At 44.9% G+C, this 18,949-nt stretch overlaps 6 protein-coding genes and 1 non-coding gene across 7 annotated transcripts; 4 read left to right on the top strand and 3 right to left on the bottom strand.

Annotated features, from left to right (window-relative positions):
• The first annotated feature begins 23 nt into the window (after positions 1-23).
• Positions 24-95, top strand: PAAG_11747. The gene has a single exon. It is a non-coding gene; the product is annotated as a tRNA-Trp (tRNA).
• A 662-nt stretch (positions 96-757) lies between these two features.
• On the bottom strand, positions 758-988 carry PAAG_03778 (hypothetical protein; the record flags this gene model as incomplete). The annotated part of the gene is made up of 1 exon (XM_002794139.2): positions 758-988. The coding sequence occupies one exon, from the start codon at positions 986-988 to the stop codon at positions 758-760; it is 231 nt and encodes a 76-aa protein (XP_002794185.2).
• Positions 989-1,554: 566 nt separating this feature from the next.
• On the bottom strand, positions 1,555-3,093 carry PAAG_03779 (glycerophosphoryl diester phosphodiesterase family protein; the record flags this gene model as incomplete). Its single annotated transcript, XM_015845062.1, has 5 exons — positions 1,555-2,064; positions 2,261-2,368; positions 2,476-2,655; positions 2,725-2,915; positions 2,973-3,093. The coding sequence occupies 5 exons, from the start codon at positions 3,091-3,093 to the stop codon at positions 1,555-1,557; spliced, it is 1,110 nt and encodes a 369-aa protein (XP_015702151.1).
• Positions 3,094-6,194: 3,101 nt separating this feature from the next.
• Positions 6,195-8,070, bottom strand: PAAG_03780 (ATP-dependent RNA helicase DBP5; the record flags this gene model as incomplete). Its single annotated transcript, XM_002794141.1, has 6 exons — positions 6,195-6,491; positions 6,571-6,771; positions 6,829-7,066; positions 7,127-7,618; positions 7,687-7,879; positions 7,977-8,070. 6 exons carry the CDS (start codon positions 8,068-8,070, stop codon positions 6,195-6,197), a joined length of 1,515 nt encoding a protein of 504 aa, XP_002794187.1.
• An 813-nt stretch (positions 8,071-8,883) lies between these two features.
• On the top strand, positions 8,884-11,536 carry PAAG_03781 (hypothetical protein; the record flags this gene model as incomplete). Its single annotated transcript, XM_015845063.1, has 6 exons — positions 8,884-8,928; positions 8,989-9,015; positions 9,145-9,672; positions 9,724-9,804; positions 9,866-11,051; positions 11,142-11,536. 6 exons carry the CDS (start codon positions 8,884-8,886, stop codon positions 11,534-11,536), a joined length of 2,262 nt encoding a protein of 753 aa, XP_015702152.1.
• A 1,480-nt stretch (positions 11,537-13,016) lies between these two features.
• Positions 13,017-14,877, top strand: PAAG_03782 (1,3-beta-glucanosyltransferase gel1; the record flags this gene model as incomplete). Its single annotated transcript, XM_015845064.1, has 7 exons — positions 13,017-13,140; positions 13,210-13,249; positions 13,351-13,363; positions 13,431-13,641; positions 13,752-13,834; positions 13,906-14,043; positions 14,125-14,877. The coding sequence occupies 7 exons, from the start codon at positions 13,017-13,019 to the stop codon at positions 14,875-14,877; spliced, it is 1,362 nt and encodes a 453-aa protein (XP_015702153.1).
• Positions 14,878-17,565: 2,688 nt separating this feature from the next.
• On the top strand, positions 17,566-18,524 carry PAAG_03783 (GAF domain nucleotide-binding protein; the record flags this gene model as incomplete). The annotated part of the gene is made up of 5 exons (XM_015845065.1): positions 17,566-17,574; positions 17,637-17,741; positions 17,830-17,876; positions 17,944-18,295; positions 18,414-18,524. The coding sequence occupies 5 exons, from the start codon at positions 17,566-17,568 to the stop codon at positions 18,522-18,524; spliced, it is 624 nt and encodes a 207-aa protein (XP_015702154.1).
• Positions 18,525-18,949: the final 425 nt, after the last annotated feature.

Here is an 18,949-nt window from a genome sequence, read left to right on the forward strand (position 1 = left end):
TTCAGGGTTTCCTCAACAAACGTGGACCTGTGGCGCAACGGTAGCGCGTCTGACTCCAGATCAGAAGGTTATGTGTTCAAATCACATCGGGTTCATCAATTCCCTAAGTCTTCGTCTATTTTTGTTCCCACCTTATCTAACCATCGACTTAACTATGTTATAACGCTCTTGCTCTCAACCATTTTTGAAACTCTTATTTTAACTTCTCATTGCCATTGCTTGGCCTTTATCGATGTTTCATATTGCCCTGATCAATCTCTAAATCCCATGGGCCGTGCATTCTAAATGTGATGTTGACTTCATCAGAACACAATATATGCTTGTTGACTGCTGAAACATATTGAAGGACGACATGGATCTTTTAATATTTTGCCATTTACTGTTATTATCCTTTCAATCGATTTTATTTCTTATTATATGAATAAAGAATGACCAGAGCCACCAGCCCCAGGAGATTGATCTCTTTCAATGCCCCTTGCTTCCTCCGCCCATCGCCGTCTTCTTTGAACAAATCCCATAATGAACATGCCTCCCAGCTCCCTTGTCCTATGAAGCCATTATCTTCATCATGTCGATTACACGCCACAATGCAATGTCATGCCGTGCCGATAGGCACCTTCTGTAATCCATATTGATATCCGTTCCAGCGTTCAAAAGGACCGCAGGATCGGAGAATTCCCCCCTTCTAGAACGGGCACTGAGTAGCCCCCTACGTCCCACTACTCTCATCGTCGGTGGAGTTCAGGTCCCCCGTACATCAGGTGAAGGGTAACGTCGAGGCTGCATGATTCTGCCACGGTTGAGCAGACCAGAGTGACCTCTCCTCTTCCTCGTTCTCGAAACCATGGAGCCGCTGTGCACGAGCGGGTGAATTAAGATCCGTTAGGGGAACTTGCTCGTTTGCAAGTGCTGGCGGCGTGAGGACGGAAATCGCGTTGCCCCTAATGGAAGAAAGGAGAATATCACGGATGATGCCTGGCAGTGGCATAGCCTAGCGACGCAATTCTCTGACCTGATATGGCCTTTAACAAAGGGTGCGTTGGGAAGATGCGTGCTTGTGCATTTGCCTGTTATATACTTGTGGATGGTCCATAATATTTATTTATTTATCTATTTATTTTTATCTATCTATCTATCTATCTATCTATTTATCTATCTATTTATTTATTTGACGTTTAATGATGGAAGCTTGAGATGCCTAGAGATGTGAAATGAAACGAAGATAAACACTGGGAAACTGCCAACCTGCAGTTCACTTTAGAAAGCTGGGCCAATTTTCTAATATATCAAACAAACATCTTCCCAAGTAAGAGAATTACCTGATCTGACGCTGAATTTCTTGATGATATGTGACATGGAATATTTCTTAGACGACTGCTCCTATCTACCCTGAGCACTAAACAATACTTGACCCCCCATGTCTGATATCATCACGTTGGATAATATATGACTTTACACATAAGAAAGTGATGTTCAAAAGAATAATCTATCATTCGATAACTCTCCAAAAACGCCGAATATGCAATAGGTTAACTGGGAAAAAAAAAAAAGAGGTCACAGCTCCTCCCATCTGTCATACTCTTCATATGGTTCCTCAGTGAATTCCTTCAGATCCGCTGGATGAACAATGGCAAACACGCCACCCAGAACAAACAATATAACAGCAGCCACCAACACATTGACGCGTTGAAGAACAGTAATTCCGTCATCACCACTGTCGTGGAAATTGCTTATATATCCGCCGTAGTGAAGCCGATCCCCTTCACATCCATCGGATATTTTCCTTAATAATTCTGGATCATCGGTAATAACGCCGTCAACTTCATTTCTTACACTCCATCGCATCAACGACTCTTCGTTCACCGTCCAGACGAATATTTGGCGCCGGGAGTGCTTCACGTCGGCTAGGAACTTTGCGCCCCCTGGACCCATTAGAGCTTTTAGTTCGATGCTGAAAGAGATGTTAGGGACTTTGAGAAATTTTCGAGCATAGAGTAGTGAATAGGTGATTAGAGCCACTGGATATTTAGGGAGATATGTATGGCAGAGTGGAAAGTATTTGGCCTGGAGGAAAAGAACTTAGTATTTTTAAACATAATGAACCTCCCAGGAAAATTCGTGCATAGTGAAGAAACTCCGCACTTGAAGTCAGGTTTACAAAGGTTGTGCTTCCTATGCCGTACCAAGCAGGTAGAAAACAAATATTTTCACCACAGAGGCACGCAAATGGAAATTGGTAGGTTATCAGGGGTAAACTCACCGCCCAGCAACCAAGAATTATCCTCTCATTCCACGGCCGGTGTACAGAAGGAATGGAGAGTACTGTTTTGGCAATCGCACGCATGATAGCCTCAGGGTCATTATCGAGCTGTTCCACTCGATTAATAAGGCCTTCATTATTATAATATAACATTTTTTGCGTGAAAACCTAGCCAAAAAAAAAAAAAAAAAAATGGAGATGAAAGGCGAGTATACTTTTATATCTAGCAAAAGCCACACGTGTGAACGCTCTGGCACAGAAATGTATTGCAACAAGTAGAGTAGTCGTGGCATGGGTTCGAAGGGTGGTTTTATCGTGCGTAGAGTGCTAAGATATTCCCAATCACAATCTATAATTCGTTTTCTAACACCATAGCATCGTTGTAGGGTTGCGTCCTTGGATAATTATCAGAGCGCCAACCGCGAAGCATGGGGTTAATTGGGGACAGGGAACCTCAGTCGTACGTGAGAAATGACAACTACCCCATCCTTAGAAATGTGCATATCAGCCTCCAGGCCCTGCGCACCAACTTTGACAGCATGTGAAAATGCGCACATGGTATTTTCGGGGTACTTGGCTTTGAAGCCACGGTGGGCAACGGTTAATGGCACGCCTCGTGTTCCATCCTTGTTGTAGCCCGGATTTGCCCATGATGCTGTTCATTTATTAGCCATCTGGATAACCACAAGAACATTCCTCCGTGGGTGTTTACACTTAGGAAAATGACTTCTGGGTTCTAATGGCTGCGCTGGGTGTGTAGTCGAAATGCAATCTCCAACGCTGTAGTCGAGCGTTGCCGTGACATCTTCGAAGATTGCCGTTTCTGTACTCATGAGAAAAGGAGGATATGAATTCGCCAAGCGCGATCAGAATATGGGACCATCTAAGTGGTGCAATCTGGGTCGCCAGGTGGGATATCGCAGATTGAATAACGAGATCGACTGCCAATGATAGAAAGCGGATATGATGCAAAGGCACACTCCAAACGACACAATGTTGGTGAACGTGGTAATTATAGAAACGTGAGCATTAAGCATTAAAGCTCAATTACCAGTCCCGGCATACCATAAAAGCTCCACACGTCGGCTGATGAAAAATGAAGGACAGAGTTTTAGGTGCAGTAGCAAAGAATAAAGGGTTTATTGGGCGTAGTGGAATAATGCCCTGGTAGTTACGTCAATATGGATTCATTTAAGATGTCTCTTTGACGTATGTTTGTTTACTTAAAAGAATAACCGAACAACGACGAACTGCCGCAAAAAACAAGAGATGGAGCGGAAAAGAAAAGGAAGAAGAGGGAAAGGAGAGAAGATAAATTCATTGTAGCGCGGGAATACCGACCCGGTAAGAGTTTACTCATAGATGACACCGAAGTTGCTCCAGACTTTGATATCTGCGACATTCGATAGCGGATGCAACAAAAAGTCAGAGCGCTAACCAAAACAGATCGTTGGGGGCGGTCACAGATGGAATAGGCTCATGTCGAGAGAGTCCAATCGAAGCCCCCTTGTCCCTTTTGGTATCGCTTCCACGGCGATGTTGGTAATCAGGTTCCCTGATAGGCCTAAATCATATCCAAAGCGGAATATGAACAGTCTAGGGATTGTCACCGGATTTCCTAACCTGGCCGAGTGATGCAAAGCCGCTTGCATCTCGTCAATTTCTTGCCCGAATTGGTTTAAATATCCTCCTCCCCCTCAACGTTTTGACCCTGGGAACTTTAACCTTAGCTCGATTCTCCGCTTCCATTTAACAATATGTTACGGGGGAAATGAGTGACAGACCTCTGTTTGTGAAGTTATACACTGAAGTTGATCTGATTCCTGATTCGAACTTTACTACTGAACAGTCACTGAATCCTCTTTCAGCAGGCTGGAATTTTGGACCAGCATAGCCTCAGTAAATTTCAGTTAAGGTTTGTTTGACTCACACAGAATGTTGGAACCACGAAAGAGAATCCTTACTTAAGAACTAGTAGCAAATTATCCAATAGGGGAATCAGTGTGTGTTTTGGGCTAGGACACGAGGCGTGTTTGGTTCTCATAACCAGATGATAACGGTCCTCTTACGAGATGCCATGGATTCTGGCCAAGCCGACGGCAGATATGTACAACAAACCTCTCAACAAGCCCTGTTGTGAATAGGGATTGCGATGTGTTTCAGAACTGGGTGAGCAATGGCTTTTCAGACCTTCATGGCTTGAATCTTGAGAGGAGATATGAGGACGACCCATCGTTAGAACCCAAAGAAAATATTTGGAGAGCTACTATTGTGTAGTTACCGCCATAAATTCTCCAATGTTTTGTTGTCAGTATGGGCTGTTGTCGATAAGCTTAAAATCCACCCCTTCCAACGAGGTATACCTGGGAACGGCCATCCAGAAGAACAAGCAGCCTGGAGTATGATTTGGTCTTTCTAAAGTGAGCAAAAGCAATCCAGCTCTCTGCTAACTTGGTGAGCCCCGTCAAGTTTAAAGACCTTGGTATTGCTGCTTGGAGATGGGTGGTGATGTGAGTAGGAAGAGCTGCTCTGCGCTGGCAGAAAGCCAATTTTACTCAAGATGGGGGCCCACTTGAATCTCTCGAGTGTATTCATATATTGTTTATCCAGCCAACAACCTCTTCCTCAACTGCCATAAAAAATGCAGAAACTATTCGCACTATATTTCCCCTTCCACAACGCCATCAACGAGGATTTGTCTCCAAGAAAGCCTCTCCAATTCATTATATACAAGCCATCAGCCACCTAATTCCAACGCAGCAAGTCTCAGCGGCACCCTTGATTTGTGTGGATAAACCCATGTATTTTGGAGCATCGATAAAGCGTACGCAGTCGGATGTAATGGGTATCCCTCGAGGAAAGCAATCATAGTCATGTAGCTAACGGTCTTCTGTCAGCACCATAAGAGACATCAAGAAGCTTTGGGGGATATTTTGAAGGAGATAATGGCTCAAGAGCATTATCCGCACTTTTTTTCGTCGCAAAAGTTGACAATGACAGTCCAAGAAGGCCAACGAGAAGCTTTTAAAGTTTCCTTTTGTTTCCCTAATAATTCGATAGCAACTCAAACTGCGCTGTCAATGCAGGTTTGTTGGGATCGATACTAATTATAGTAGACAAAATTGACGATTTGTTATCATGATTGATCTGTTTTAGAAATATTTTAGATTTGCGACACTTGCAGTCCATTGATGGCTAGAACTGAACCACACTAGTCTTATCTGGACATGGCAAGCGACACGATGATGTTTTGCATTGGCAGAAGCAAAACATAAACGAATTTTTTTGCACTTTTGATATGAATGATGGAGTGGAAAGTCTCTTCGAAAGTGGTGTGAGCAAAACATTCGCCCAATTCGATTTAATTTCTCCGGTTTTGTTCCAGCACGCGTAAAAACGAGACATCAAATCAATGGAATCATTTTACCATCTTTTTAATTGTTGATTTCCTTCTCAACTCCTGAGCTTCAATTTCCATTCTTGTACCACAGACCAAAAGAAAACGATTTTGATATCTGTAAAATATTCTGTAAAAGTGGAGTGGAAAAACAGTGTCTAGTGCACCACCCAAACAAGACAATGCGAGAAATTCATGGGATATAAAATTGGTCAATGTGCTCGATATTTTGGGAGTGAAGAATTGTTCATTGATTCGTCTCACAGGGCAAAATAGAAGGAAACTTTCGGGAAATAAAGCACACGGAAATTAGTTCAGCCGAAGTTGTAGGTCGAAAAAAGGTTGTTCATGGTATAAAAAAAATGATTTCTTCCTCGTCGAAATTTGAGAAATTTTTGGGCATGGTAATCATCACATAATAATAAACGTGAATCATGGTTCTACTTAATTTGGCTGGGTGCCACAATGGAGCCAATATCGTTGTAAAGGTATGCAGAAATGGAGAAGAAGGGATATTGGTAGGTTGCAAGGTTTCTTTCATTTTGCCTCCTTTTGGGAGTTAAGCGCATTGAAGTTGGTTCCAGCCCTGGAACTGCGGATAATTGTCTTCACCACGGCCTCAACCTCATCCCAATCGCGAGTGTCCACCCGCTGGATATCGGTGTTGAAATAGCTCTTAATGTCCTGCAGCATTTGCCATTCTTCCCTACTGGCAACGAAGGAAACGGCAACACCAACGCGACCAAAGCGGCCGGTACGACCGATACGGTGCAGGTATGTCTGGGCATCAGCTACACGCTTGGTGGTTTGTGGAGCGTGGAGCTCGGGAATATCCTACATTTTTGTTGTGTGAAAGATTAGTTAATAGGGTGGAGGGTCTCAAGAGGCGTTTTTCTGGGAAGATTGAACATACATAGTTGATGACCATCGATACGGTCTGCACATCGATCCCTCGAGCCAGGACATTGGTGGTAATGAGAACTTTAGCTTCACCTTGACGGAACTTGTCAATGATCTCATCACGTTTCTGCCCTTCAACACCACCAGTCAAGGACGCTACGGTGTGCCCCTCGGCTACCATTCGTCGTTCAATCTCAGCTGCTGAGGCCCGGGTCTGTGGTTGGCTGTTAGACTGGGGACAGAATTATCCGCTTTCAGAATTATTTGTTACCTTCACAAATATGATAGAAGACCCAATGGTAAGAAGGCCATAGAACTTCACTAGAATATCGAACTTATGCTCATCCGAGTCACAGTCAAGGTAGAGCTGCTTAATGCCCTCAACCGTCAACTCTTCATGTTTGAGAGTGATCTGGTTGGCATTTGGGGCAAATTTGTTGGCGTAACGAACAACGTGGTCAGGGAAAGTGGCTGAAAAAAGCACAACCTGAACAGTTCTTGGAAGTAGTCTGTAACGATGTTAGTTACAAGCGGATATCAAGAATATGGAATTATAACAGGGAGGTTACCCTTTAACCCTAATACACTGGTCACCCAAGCCTTGTTGGTCAAGCATGTTATCTGCCTCGTCCAGGACGAGCACTTTCAAATGTTGGGTATTGAATAGCTTTTTTCGGATGAGATCCATCACGGTTCCTGGGGTGCCCACCACAACAGGAGCTCCCACTTTCTGATTGCGATTGGACTCCATAGGGACGGCCGTAGCGACCTTTAACTTTTCCACATAAGAGCCCATAACCTGGATGACCCCGACAATTTGGCGGGCCAACTCACGACTGGGTGCGAGTACTAAAGCCTGTGGTACAAGCTCCATTTGTGGAGACAGGTCAAGACGAGATAATATATTTAGGACGAATGCAGCAGTCTTCCCTGTACCTGATTGCGATTGCCCAATCATGTTGGCGGGGGGATTATTTAGGAGAAGTGGTAGAGCCTTCTCCTGGATTTTAGACGGCCGACGGAAGCTCATGGCATGGAGGCCTTCGAGGATAGATTTATGGCTATATTTTGAGCAATGATAAGCTCCGGGAGAACTAATTCGAATGGGGGAAGAAGGACGATGGCTTACAGCCCAAGTTCCTCAAAACTTTTAATTGAGTATAGTGGATTATTTGGGTCAGCTTGCAGGTCACTCAGCTTAACATTGACTGAATAGTTTGGCTCCTGCAGCTGAGATCCTCCAAAGTCTGCGGAAGCTCCATCGGTTTGGGCACCCGCAACTGTGGCCTCCGTAGCAGCTAATTGGTTTGTAGGGGTAGACTCTGTTTCGCATAATCAGTAACACTGTTTGAAGGGATGCAAAGAGAGTCTAAGGGACCCTGGTTTGCATCAAGAAGCAGGATGTATAGTAAAAATTACCGGAAAGAGCAGATGTAGCAGCAGAATCCGATTTGGGTTCTTCTCGAGAAATGCGATCCTCAAGCCGACCTCCGGCGGGTGTTTCCGACGCCATCTTTGCGCTGAAAATGCGGCGTTGGGCTAAAAATGGGCTATAGCAAATCGCGATCGTATATAAAGTATGAAAAAGTGAAATAGAAATGTGAATGTAGGTGGCCGGAAGCTTGGATGAACGTCTAAAAATTTAAGGGAGGGGTATTGAGGGGGGTTAGAAAGGGCGAATCGAACGAGGGATGATTTTCTGAGAGGAAGGCGGCGGGAAACCAGCGTCGCTATGGAGGGATCAGAACAATCGTTCGCAAGAAAAACACTCGGGGTGAATCACAACAAACTTGTTGTTTCTTCACCGTTGCCGTCAGGTCGTTGAAGATAAATAACCATCGAAAAAAGTCATCTTGTTGGAAGCTTGTCTAGTTGCTACATTGCTGAGTCATCAACAGGCAGATAGGGGCTATTTCAATTTTGTATTGGCGTCTTGGCGTATGCCCAAACAAGACTAGCTCGTTATTTGCCGTAGCTGTCACTTTTCTAGAACACGACTAGTCCTAAATAGGTCTAGCGCATCCGGTGAGTGGATGGATATTGGGGCTGGATGTGGTTGAGTGATTGTGACTCGGTCGTAGGCTGGTGGGATATTCATGAGATTTCAACTTGCTGACTCCAATGTTGGCATTAATGGTCATCAATGAATGCTGATACTTGCGTTTGACTGACATGCTGTCTCTTCTGTTCTGATCAGGTAACTACACTGCAAAACTGTGGTTTTCCTTTGCATGTCTTGCTCAGGTGTCCAAGCTTGTCTCTGGATTGTGTTCTCGACTAAGGCGCCTGGGAGACTGCGCACCACCGTGCATGGGGCTGGATAACAATGGCGGATGTGGATTCTTCTGTGCAGTTTGGGTCTGAATTGAAGGTATATTTCTGGTTTACGTCCTTTTATTGACATTGTAATCTAACCGCTTCTCTTGTATAGGACGCTTTCAAACCCATCAATGCTTGGGTACGCCTTATCTTCCCCTCATTTCTTCACCCTCCTTTCCCGTACTCCGTTTCTTATCAACAGACACCAATGCTTGTAAACCCCATGAAATCAGTTCTGTAGCCAGGATGTTAAGTTAAGGTTTTTAAGGTCTCGAACGGAATTGGATGGCTGGATGAGATCCAGCAGTTCTACCGTGAACGAAGTGCAATCGAGAAGGAATATGCCACGAAACTTACAGCATTATGTCGGAAATACCATGAGCGCAAGGCAAAGAAGTCGAGTAGCCTGAGCGTTGGGGATACCCCAACACTAACACCCGGTTCCCTAGAATGTGCGTCATTGACTACCTGGTCTACTCAGCTCACGGCTATTGAGGCGGAGGCTGCAGAACGAGATCGTTTTGGCTCAGATTTGGTCTATCAAGTCGCAGAGCCCCTCAAACAGGCTGCAGCACGGTTCGAAGAGCTCCGAAGAAATCATGCTGAGTATGCTAGCAAGCTGGAGAAGGAACAAGAAGCCACCTATAGTGATTTGAAGAAGGTAAAAGGTAGATATGATGGGACTTGCCAAGAAGTAGAAAACCGACGGAAGAAGACTGAATCTGCATTCGATCACGGAAAACATAAGGCGCAGGTTGCATACCAACAGCAGATTCTTGAAATGAATAACGTGAAGGTATGGCATTCATTCCGGGAACATGAGCCCCTTCCCACTAATTAACTACAGAACACCTATTTGATTTCTATAAACGTAACCAACAAACTGAAAGAGAAATACTATTATGAGTATGTCCCGGAATTGCTTAATGTATGGTCAACCCTTATCATCTTTGCCTAAAGGCAATTTTCAATAACCATCTTCATGATAGGGATTACAAGATCTCAATGAAACCAGGGTTGCGAAATTAAATTCGATTTGGCTGCTGGCTGCCCAGCTGGAAAAATCGACACTGGCAAAGTCTGAGGAGCATATTTCCCATCTCATTTCTGAAATCCCGCGGAATGAACCCAGACTCGATTCTACGATGTTCGTTCGGCACAACATGTCAAACTGGCAGGATCCTGCCGATATACAATTTGAACCAAGCCCTATATGGCATGACGATGCTACCATGGTCACAGACGAGACGGCGAAGATCTTTCTTCAAAACATACTTACAAGAAGCAAAGCTCAGGCGAAAGAACTAAAGGTGGAGGCAGATAAGAAGAGGAGAGAGGTCGAAAAGGCAAAAAGGATACGGCAGAGCGTCCGTGACGGTAAGGATAAGAGAGATGAAGCAGAAGTTGTTCGGTCCATATTTGCCATGCAAGAGGACCTTCACCTTTTGGACCGCAAACGATTGACAGCAGAGGTTGAAACTTCAACTATCACATCCGTTGTCGGTGATTTATCCTTTGGAGCAAGGAGCCATAATTTTCGATCACAAACATTTAAAATTCCCACAAATTGTGATCTATGTGGTGAGAGGATCTGGGGCTTATCCGCTAAGGGGTTCGACTGTCGAGATTGTGGCTACACTTGTCATAGTAAATGTGAAATGAAAGTGCCAGCAGAATGTCCGGGTGAACAGAATAAAGAGGAGAAAAAGAAGCTGAAGATTGAACGACAAGAAGCTGCTGGCTCAGGAACTGCAATTGATCTCCCGATGTCGCCAAATGGAGCTTCTGAACCACCAGCATTGAGCCGCAGAGATACCATGAACTCTTTAAGCTCGGGATATGCTGCCAGCACGGCCCGCTCGACATCTGTTGTCTTAAACCCGCAAACAACTGAAGCAGGAGCGGTAGAGGTTCCTGAATCTCTTCCGGCTGCTACCAAATCCGCGACAAAACCCTCTATAGGAGCCCGGAGGAACAGGATTGTTGCTCCTCCTCCAGCACAGTATGTCAGTGCGCCTCCTCCACCATCTGAAGAAGCAGAGTCTGGTGGCCGGGCTGGCTTTTCTCCAAAGTCGAACGAACCAAGAGGAAAAATGTTATATCCGTACGACGCCAACGGTGAGGACGAAATTACAGTTGGGGAAGGCCGGGAGGTTATTATTGTTGAGCCAGATGGTATGTAGCCGGTTATTCCTTTTTTCCCAACCCGTTACCACATCCGATATCCCCTAACCACAAGTCTTCTTACACTGAATACCGTAATAGACGGATCCGGCTGGATGCGTGTACGTGCAGGAACTCGTTCCGGCCTCGTTCCTGCCTCCTACGTGGAAACTATGTCAACCCCGTATTCCTCCGTATCAACTAGCCCCAACCTCCCCAAGCGCCCGGGATCTGCGTACTCTACCTCCAGCGCCTCACTAGCGGGCAGTGCTGGGGGCAAACGTCGCGGCCCAGCCGTGACACCTAAGCGTGGAGCTAAAAAGTTACAATATGTGGTTGCCCTATATGCCTACGAAGCGCGCAGTGATGCAGAATGGAGTATGGAGGAGGGGGATAGATTCGTGCTTGTGAATCGAGATAGTGGGAATGGGTGGTCTGATGTTGAGAAGGGGGGACAGACGAAGAGTGTACCTGCGAATTATATTGAGGAGGTGTAGGTATAGTCGTTGAGCGCTGGCCTTGCTACTGGACATGGGCTCATAGGTTTGCCGTTATTGCGTGTGCAGCAACGTGCCTTGCGATCTGGCCTTTCACGTTTGCTTATTTTATTCTGTGGAGATTTCGCTGTCCGGTCTCTTGTTTATTATGTATTGGTCAGCGTCAGTCATTTTCGAACTTTGCGTGGTTGTAATATCCAATCTAGCTGACCCATTCCCTACCTCCGTAGTTATACACGCAAATACTTGTTTATGCCAGGATGGATGTTTCAAACTATCTACACAGCCTATATGATGCTCACATGCTTTCACTTAAAGCTCTGATACTTCAAAGGGAGTCGTCTTAAATTGATCAATTTATGTGGTAGGGTACTCCGTACCAGAAGTCTATATTACATCTCGTAACTCTTTGTGTCCGTAAATCTTTACCTGTAGAAGGAAAGGCAATTGCAAGTTTATGACTTCAAAAAGCCAAGGTTTATGGCAATGGATGATCTCGAAGGAGAAGATGGGACCCGGAGTCAGGGCCAGGGGCCCAAGGGGTTGATCAGAGCACGGGTGGCGTGGTGCTAGTTACCGTCAATTTAACGTTATGTGATCATTTCCTCGACAGTAGAAAACTTCTGAGCCTGATGGAGGTGGCTACTGGGGATCTTCAAGGAAGCTTTCAATCGGAATACGAGATGTGGGAGGGAATCAAATAAATTGTTGATATCTTTTGTGGTTTTGTTCCGTTGCACTTATGGACTCTAAATAACTAACTCAGAGTGGAGTTGAGGCTTTAAAGTCAAGTCAGCGGGTGGCAAAGCTAATATTTGGTACTGCAGACGTTTGCCAACTTAAGGCTCTGGTCTACGGGCTTGGGGTACCCGAACCCAGTGTTGCTCTGCTCATCTTTTCAGGGGACTTGGGGTATAAGTTCGGGGTTGGGGGGGAGGGAATGGCAAAAACGATTTTACAGTGGCGCTATCTAGGACCCTAACAGCCAATGTGAATAACCATCACCTCTCAACAAGCTTTACTCCAGGATAACAGCTCGTATCTCGAGACTCTCTGGCCCAAAGGAATTCCGTCCTTGTGATTCGAGTTCTTGGTAATGATGATGACCTTGAAATATGATGCCGCTACGTTGTTTGCCTGCCCTGCTTTGGATGCTATGCGTCCTTTCTTACAATGGAATGATCCACTTTGAGGTGCTTCATTTCTCGTATTCCCGTCTGGTACAATTTTACCTGCTCTTGCATCTCTCTTCGGAGAGAGATGCAAGATTAGATTGTCCTTCATTTCAGGGTTAATCTCTCTTCAGTTGTCTTCCATATATTTCTCCTTTCCCTCGTTCGGGAAGACCCCTTAACAATGTTCTTGTCTCTTTTCATCTCCTTAAGGGGAATTCGTCGTTCTTTCCAACGTTTAAAATTAATGAATGCAACTCATAAATCAAGTATCTGACTTCTGATATAATATACCCCCAAATTACATCATGAAAGCCATAGCTGCGTCTGCGTTAACCGCGGCAGTGCTCGCCTCATCTGCTCTTGCTGGCAAGGCCAACAGTGTCAAATTTAAAACGAACAAGATCGCCCCCATCACAGTAAAAGGAAATGGTGAGCCTTGAGCCTTTATTCTATGAAAATGGCTCAATGAAAGTTTAATAACTGTTCTCAATTTCCCAGCATTCTGGAATGGCAAGGAGCGTTTCTACTTGCGCGGAATGTAAGTCTAGTCCAACCCCCTTTTTATTTACGAAAAATTTCTCTTTTCGGTTTTCTACTAAATCATGCGGAACAATTGCTAATTGGATGTGTTGGATATAGAGATTATCAACCAGTTAGTGATCCGTTGAACAGGATGTTCCCCATACGTATAGGGGAAAGTTTGCTGAACTTCTTTTCAGGGATGGTCATCCAATCTCAAGGACCCAATCGCTGAGCCCAGAATTTGCAAACGGGACATTGCCAAATTCAAGGAATTGGGCGTGAACACCATCCGTGTCTACAGCGTCGACAACAGCGTAAACCACGACGAATGCATGGAAGCACTCGCTGACGCTGGCATCTACCTTGCCCTTGATGTCAACACCCCTAAGTACTCTCTCAGCAGAACTGGTACGTCTTGACGCCTTATATGACGCAGAAACATTTCACATTATTTGCCTAACATTTTGCTTTTTCTCTCTTTATTTTTGGATTCTTTTTTTTTTTTTTAAAAAAAATAGATCCTAATAATTCATATAATGCCGCCTACCTCCAAAATGTCTTTGCGACGGTCGAAATGTTCGCCAAATATGACAACACCCTGGTATTCTAGACCACGTCGAATTGCATCGAATATCTTATGTATCATCATCTCTTTGCTAACGCCGATCACAGGCTTTCTTCTCTGGTAACGAGGTCATTAACGATGGTAATTCATCAAAGGCTGCCCCTTATGTCAAGGCGGTCACACGTGATATTCACAAATTCCTCCACTCACGAAATATGAGATCTGTCCCCGTCGGATATTCTGCGGTATGAATTGTATTCCCTTTAAGCGTGAATTAAGTAAATATAGGGGGCCTATGGTCAGCTCACGATGTTACTTGTTAATAGGCTGATGTCGATACCAACCGTGTCCACCTGGCACAATATATGAACTGTGGTTCTGGCGATGAGCGCAGTGACTTCTTCGCTTTCAACGATTTCTCCTGGTGCGATCCACCTTCCGTTGAAAAATCCGGCTGGGACAAGAAGGTCCAAGCTTTCACCGGCTACGGAATCCCCCTTTTCCTTTCAGAGAACGGCTGCAATAGGAGTGAGCACAACTGGAACGAAGTGACGGCTTTGTACTCTAGCAACATTACCAGTGTCTTCTCTGGCGGTCTCGTCTACGAATACTCCCCGGAACCTGATAACTTTGGCCTGGTCCAATTGAAGGACGGCAAGCTTACAAAACTCCCTGACTTCGACAAACTGAAGGAAGCATTTGCTAACGCAAAGACCCCATCCGGTGATGGCGGATTCAACAAAACTGGCGGTGCAAACCCTTGCCCCAAGAAAGACGTTCCCAACTGGTATGTCGGTGACGAGGCTCTTCCAACCATGCCTGAAGGTGCCAAAATATACCTCTTGCGAGGTGCTGGCGATGGTGTTGGATTTGCCGGTAATGGTAGCCAGACCGCTGGCTCTGGATCACCTGGCCCCGGATCTGGCGCCAATGGCGTGAAAGCAGGTCAACCCTTTGCCTTAAATACTCAAGGTGCTGCTGCTGGCCTTAGGCCCCCCAAGATCGCATCTGCTTTCCTTTTGTGTTCCATTGTTGTTGGGGCGTCTAAGCTCTTTGGCGTTTCATTGATCGTGGTCTAAATCATGTAATATCTGTACTCACATTTGGTTTTTACCTGAGCGCTTAACTCTCTGTCTTCATTTGCTGTTCCGGGTGTCTTTCTTCGTTCCTGTTGCTATTATTGAATAGTCAAGGGTCGAATTTTCCACTCTCTGTGTTTACCCCAATGTTTCTCTTTTTGTCTTGCGTTATTCCCCATTCCATCTGACGATTGTATTTTATAATGAATTTTCGCGCTATCAGTATTCTTTCTCTTGTACTTGAAATGTCTGTGTACACAATGTTGTAAGAGAGCATATTTTGACTGGTTTTACACTTATAATAATGTACCTTTTCTCTTACTTTCTTGTGTGTTTGGAGTATGCCGTTTTTCACAGCCTCGGATAACTCGTAAGAAGGATCTGGGGCCACGAGAGCGTGTAATGATCTAAAGTGAAATAAGTCAACTACTGCTGTTCGAGTTTTCCGGAGAGTTGACCGTAGTCCATTATTCCTGTAATCCTGCTGTTTAAAATAAAAAGTGGAAAACGATCCGCTGAAAAGGTAGCCTTCTCAGTCCTTTCAATTTGAAAAGGTCTGTTTGCGATATGGGCTAAACATGGAAGAACATCTCAGGCATGTAGTTGCAAACCCAGTTCATTAAGGCGTCACTAACTAGTTACCAGCTATAAGGATTGAAATGGCTGGTTTGGCTCCCGATTTAAGCTCTGTGTTGGATGAAGAACGTTGTTGCATTGATCTAGCTACGTGTCAAACTCACGTTGATATGATCAGAGATCACGTGACCAACGGGCGGCCTGCTTACAACATGTGGGATGGTTGGTCTTCCACTGGTGGGAGGACTGGCCAGCTAACTGATATACGCGAACATCACGTGAGGTGGTGCGGCTACCGGGCGGTCATGCCCAACACAACACGCTGACACTTGGATTCAGATTCAGCCTCTAAGTTATCACTGCCCACATATACAATAGTACGGGAGGGTAAGCATCTAGCACGGAAGGGTCCCATGCGTCTGGAATGTCCAAGAAAGTGAGGTTAATCAATAGATTCGGTAAACGCAGAGTATAAGCCCGATTCATATCGAAACCCACGGGAGTCAGGGAAAATTTACCAACCGGTATGTCTATCAAAATTCATTATGAATACCGGGCCCTAACGTTTTTGTGTTGATCGCAGGGCAGACAGCGTCGTTGTCGTATGATCACCGACAAGGGGCATGATGTAAGGTATTTCGAAACATTGGACGAGTTGGCGGGTCGAGATGATATACCTGGAGAAAATAACCTTGAGATTAAAAGCAAGACAACTGGAATACGGTGAACAGCTTGAGAATTTCTCGCTTATATCTCGGAGGCACATAACATCGCAATTTTAATGATGGCATTTAAATGCAGATACAAAAAAGGTTCCGTGAAAACACCCGGATTCAGTGAAATGACTTCACATTGTGCGCCTTATCAAGCTGCTTCAAAGCGATAGCATAATCCAAAAATGTCAAAGGAGCATCACCACAATCAACATATGTACAAACGTTCTTTCCCGTATAGATGCTCCAGACACTGTCTTGTGCGTCGCGAACCCGGGTGGATCCCTCCAGGACATTGTCTTGCCCTAGGACGGGCGGTTACACCCTATATCTCTCATGGAGAATCGATAGTTAATACCCAATGTTAAGGAGGCTCAATTGGCTTGTTAGATCAAGACGGGACTGACAGGGAGAACCGTGCATGCTGAATATACAGGACTGGGTATACCGTGTCCAAGGGTGCCCCTAAGAAAGCAATATCATATCAATGCTTCTCTGCTTCAAGGTCCACGAAGCAATTAACGTACGGGATATTTGCGAATATCATCAATCCTGAGAACTGACTACCAGAGACGGTATCAATAGTATCATCCAGTCCCCAGCGGTAATTAAACAATTGCGTCGTTAATAGCCCGCAACCAAAGGAAATATAATATCCGCGGCATTGTTCAGTTCGGTGAAAATCGAGAACAGAAAAAGACCTGAGAAACGCATCCTGATCCAGGTCCTGAAGAACTATTTTTCCACCCAGACATAGGTTGTATTTTAACTCAAGCATTGAACCCCGACGTTTATCTAGAGCCTATGCAACTCTGGCAATCGTTGTTACTGTCGCGGAGGACCCCCACGCGGCACGCTGCGAGTAACCGCTGCAAGTAACTAGTCAGTTTGGGAGAGGATATCGGCTCTCCAAGCGACAGATTCGCCAATAATCTAATTTCCCGATATTGTCCGCAGTCGAATCTGCGTTGCTGTCAAGAAAACCTGGCATAACTAGTTATCAATCTTAAGCACAAAGAGAGTAAGGCGATGATACAACACATTTAAAGACCTTTGGTGAGACCAAGAGGTTATGTTGGGCAATAATGTAGTAACTTGGAATGGAATATTGGAATTTATAGTTATCATTTGGAGAAGTGATTGTGAGGTGGACTTATCGTTGATGAAATGCATAACGTCACCGAAACCCTGGTTAAGTAGTTAAACCAGTTATTTTAGCAGACAGCAACACACCGTAGTTCTATAACTAGTTCATTCTCCCCAATTCTTCTGATATTTCATCTTGATGCGCAGCATATATATAATTTTCTCACTCTTTTCGTTGTAGTCATATAACCTTCTCCTTTATTCTATAATATAAGCTCATATTTCTGCGCTGCAGCTTAAAACCGTAATCGTTATGGTATTTGTGACCTTAATCCCGCTCATCCTGTAGTTAGCTCCGCAGCTTCTGACATTTATCCGAAATAGCCTCATGCAGATTCGTCACATTTCGCACCTGGCCTGTCAAAGGCAGAGGTTTACAGCCAACTTCTCGAGCAAGCAAAGGTCTTGTTGGATGGCCAGCGCAATTGGGTATTCTCTTCTAACTTCACCCCCAAAAAAGGCCTCCATTGCAGTGTTGGAATGGCCAATTGTTTGGATGGCAATAAGAACAGCATAGAAGCATAGAAAGCTAACAATCAATTCTACGGGGAAACAACAGGTAAGGTGTGTAGCTTAATTGCTAATTGGCGCATTACATATATTCTATTTGACTTCTGCTAACCTTTACCAGCAATTTTGCCAACGTTGCTTCTCTGCTATGGCATGCTTTCGCCTCACTCCCCGAGCCCTCATCCGCGGTAAACTGGGCGGGTTTTTACGTTCGGCAAGATAAATTCCCATCTCTACGGTCGTCTTCCAACACGAACACCCAGGAATCTTTAAGCACTAAAATTCTGTTGCTGGGTCCCTTTCATGGCAAGCCCGCTTGTCAGTTAATTCAGTTCGGGCGGGGGGTATGCGGAACGGCCGCTGCAAAACGAGAGACTGTTCTGGTACCGGATGTGCTCAACTGGGAGGGCCACATTGCCTGTGATGCAGAGAGCAGAAGCGAAATTGTTGTCCCGATTTTGGTAAATGGGGAGGTGAGTTCCTACTCTCCTTGAACATCTTGGTATATTTTCTGTGCATCGAAGGAAGCTATGGAGATCCTTGTTCGAATCACTACCGTACCGGGGGAGGCTAATATTGTAATCACGTCAGACCGTTGCTCTAATCGACATTGACTGTGCGGTGCCATCTGGATTTGATGAAGTGGACAGAGAAGGACTCGAAAACCTAGCAGCAGTCCTGGCTGAAGGTTGTGATTGGTGATACACCCGTATGTTTACCTCCATTTCATTAGATAAATTGCATTGATTTGTACCGATTGTGCCACTGATAGTTGGGTTTTTTATAAGCTTCGTTCTCTAGTTTCGTATCTATCTTATCACCAGTTTTCTAAAAATAGTGTCACTTTCTTTATCTACTTCGAAGAATGTAACTTTCCTTAATTGTAACCCTTTTCGTCAGAATTCCCAATGCATTCTCTGTCATTCCCACGTTCTTTCGGCCCTTTCCGCCGTTTCGAAGATTGGTCCGACATTGAGGGGATTTTCCTTCACATGGCAAGATTGGAAATACGCCCGACCAACAAGAGGAGCACCATTTCCCAATATTCTCTTCCGCGTGATATCCCCATGCCTGGTATTCTAACCCAGAATACCGTAAATCGATTTATGCCTGAAGGATCAAAGAGC

This window comes from Paracoccidioides lutzii (assembly GCF_000150705.2).
Source record: "Paracoccidioides lutzii Pb01 unplaced genomic scaffold supercont2.9, whole genome shotgun sequence".
NCBI lineage: Eukaryota > Fungi > Ascomycota > Eurotiomycetes > Onygenales > Ajellomycetaceae > Paracoccidioides > Paracoccidioides lutzii.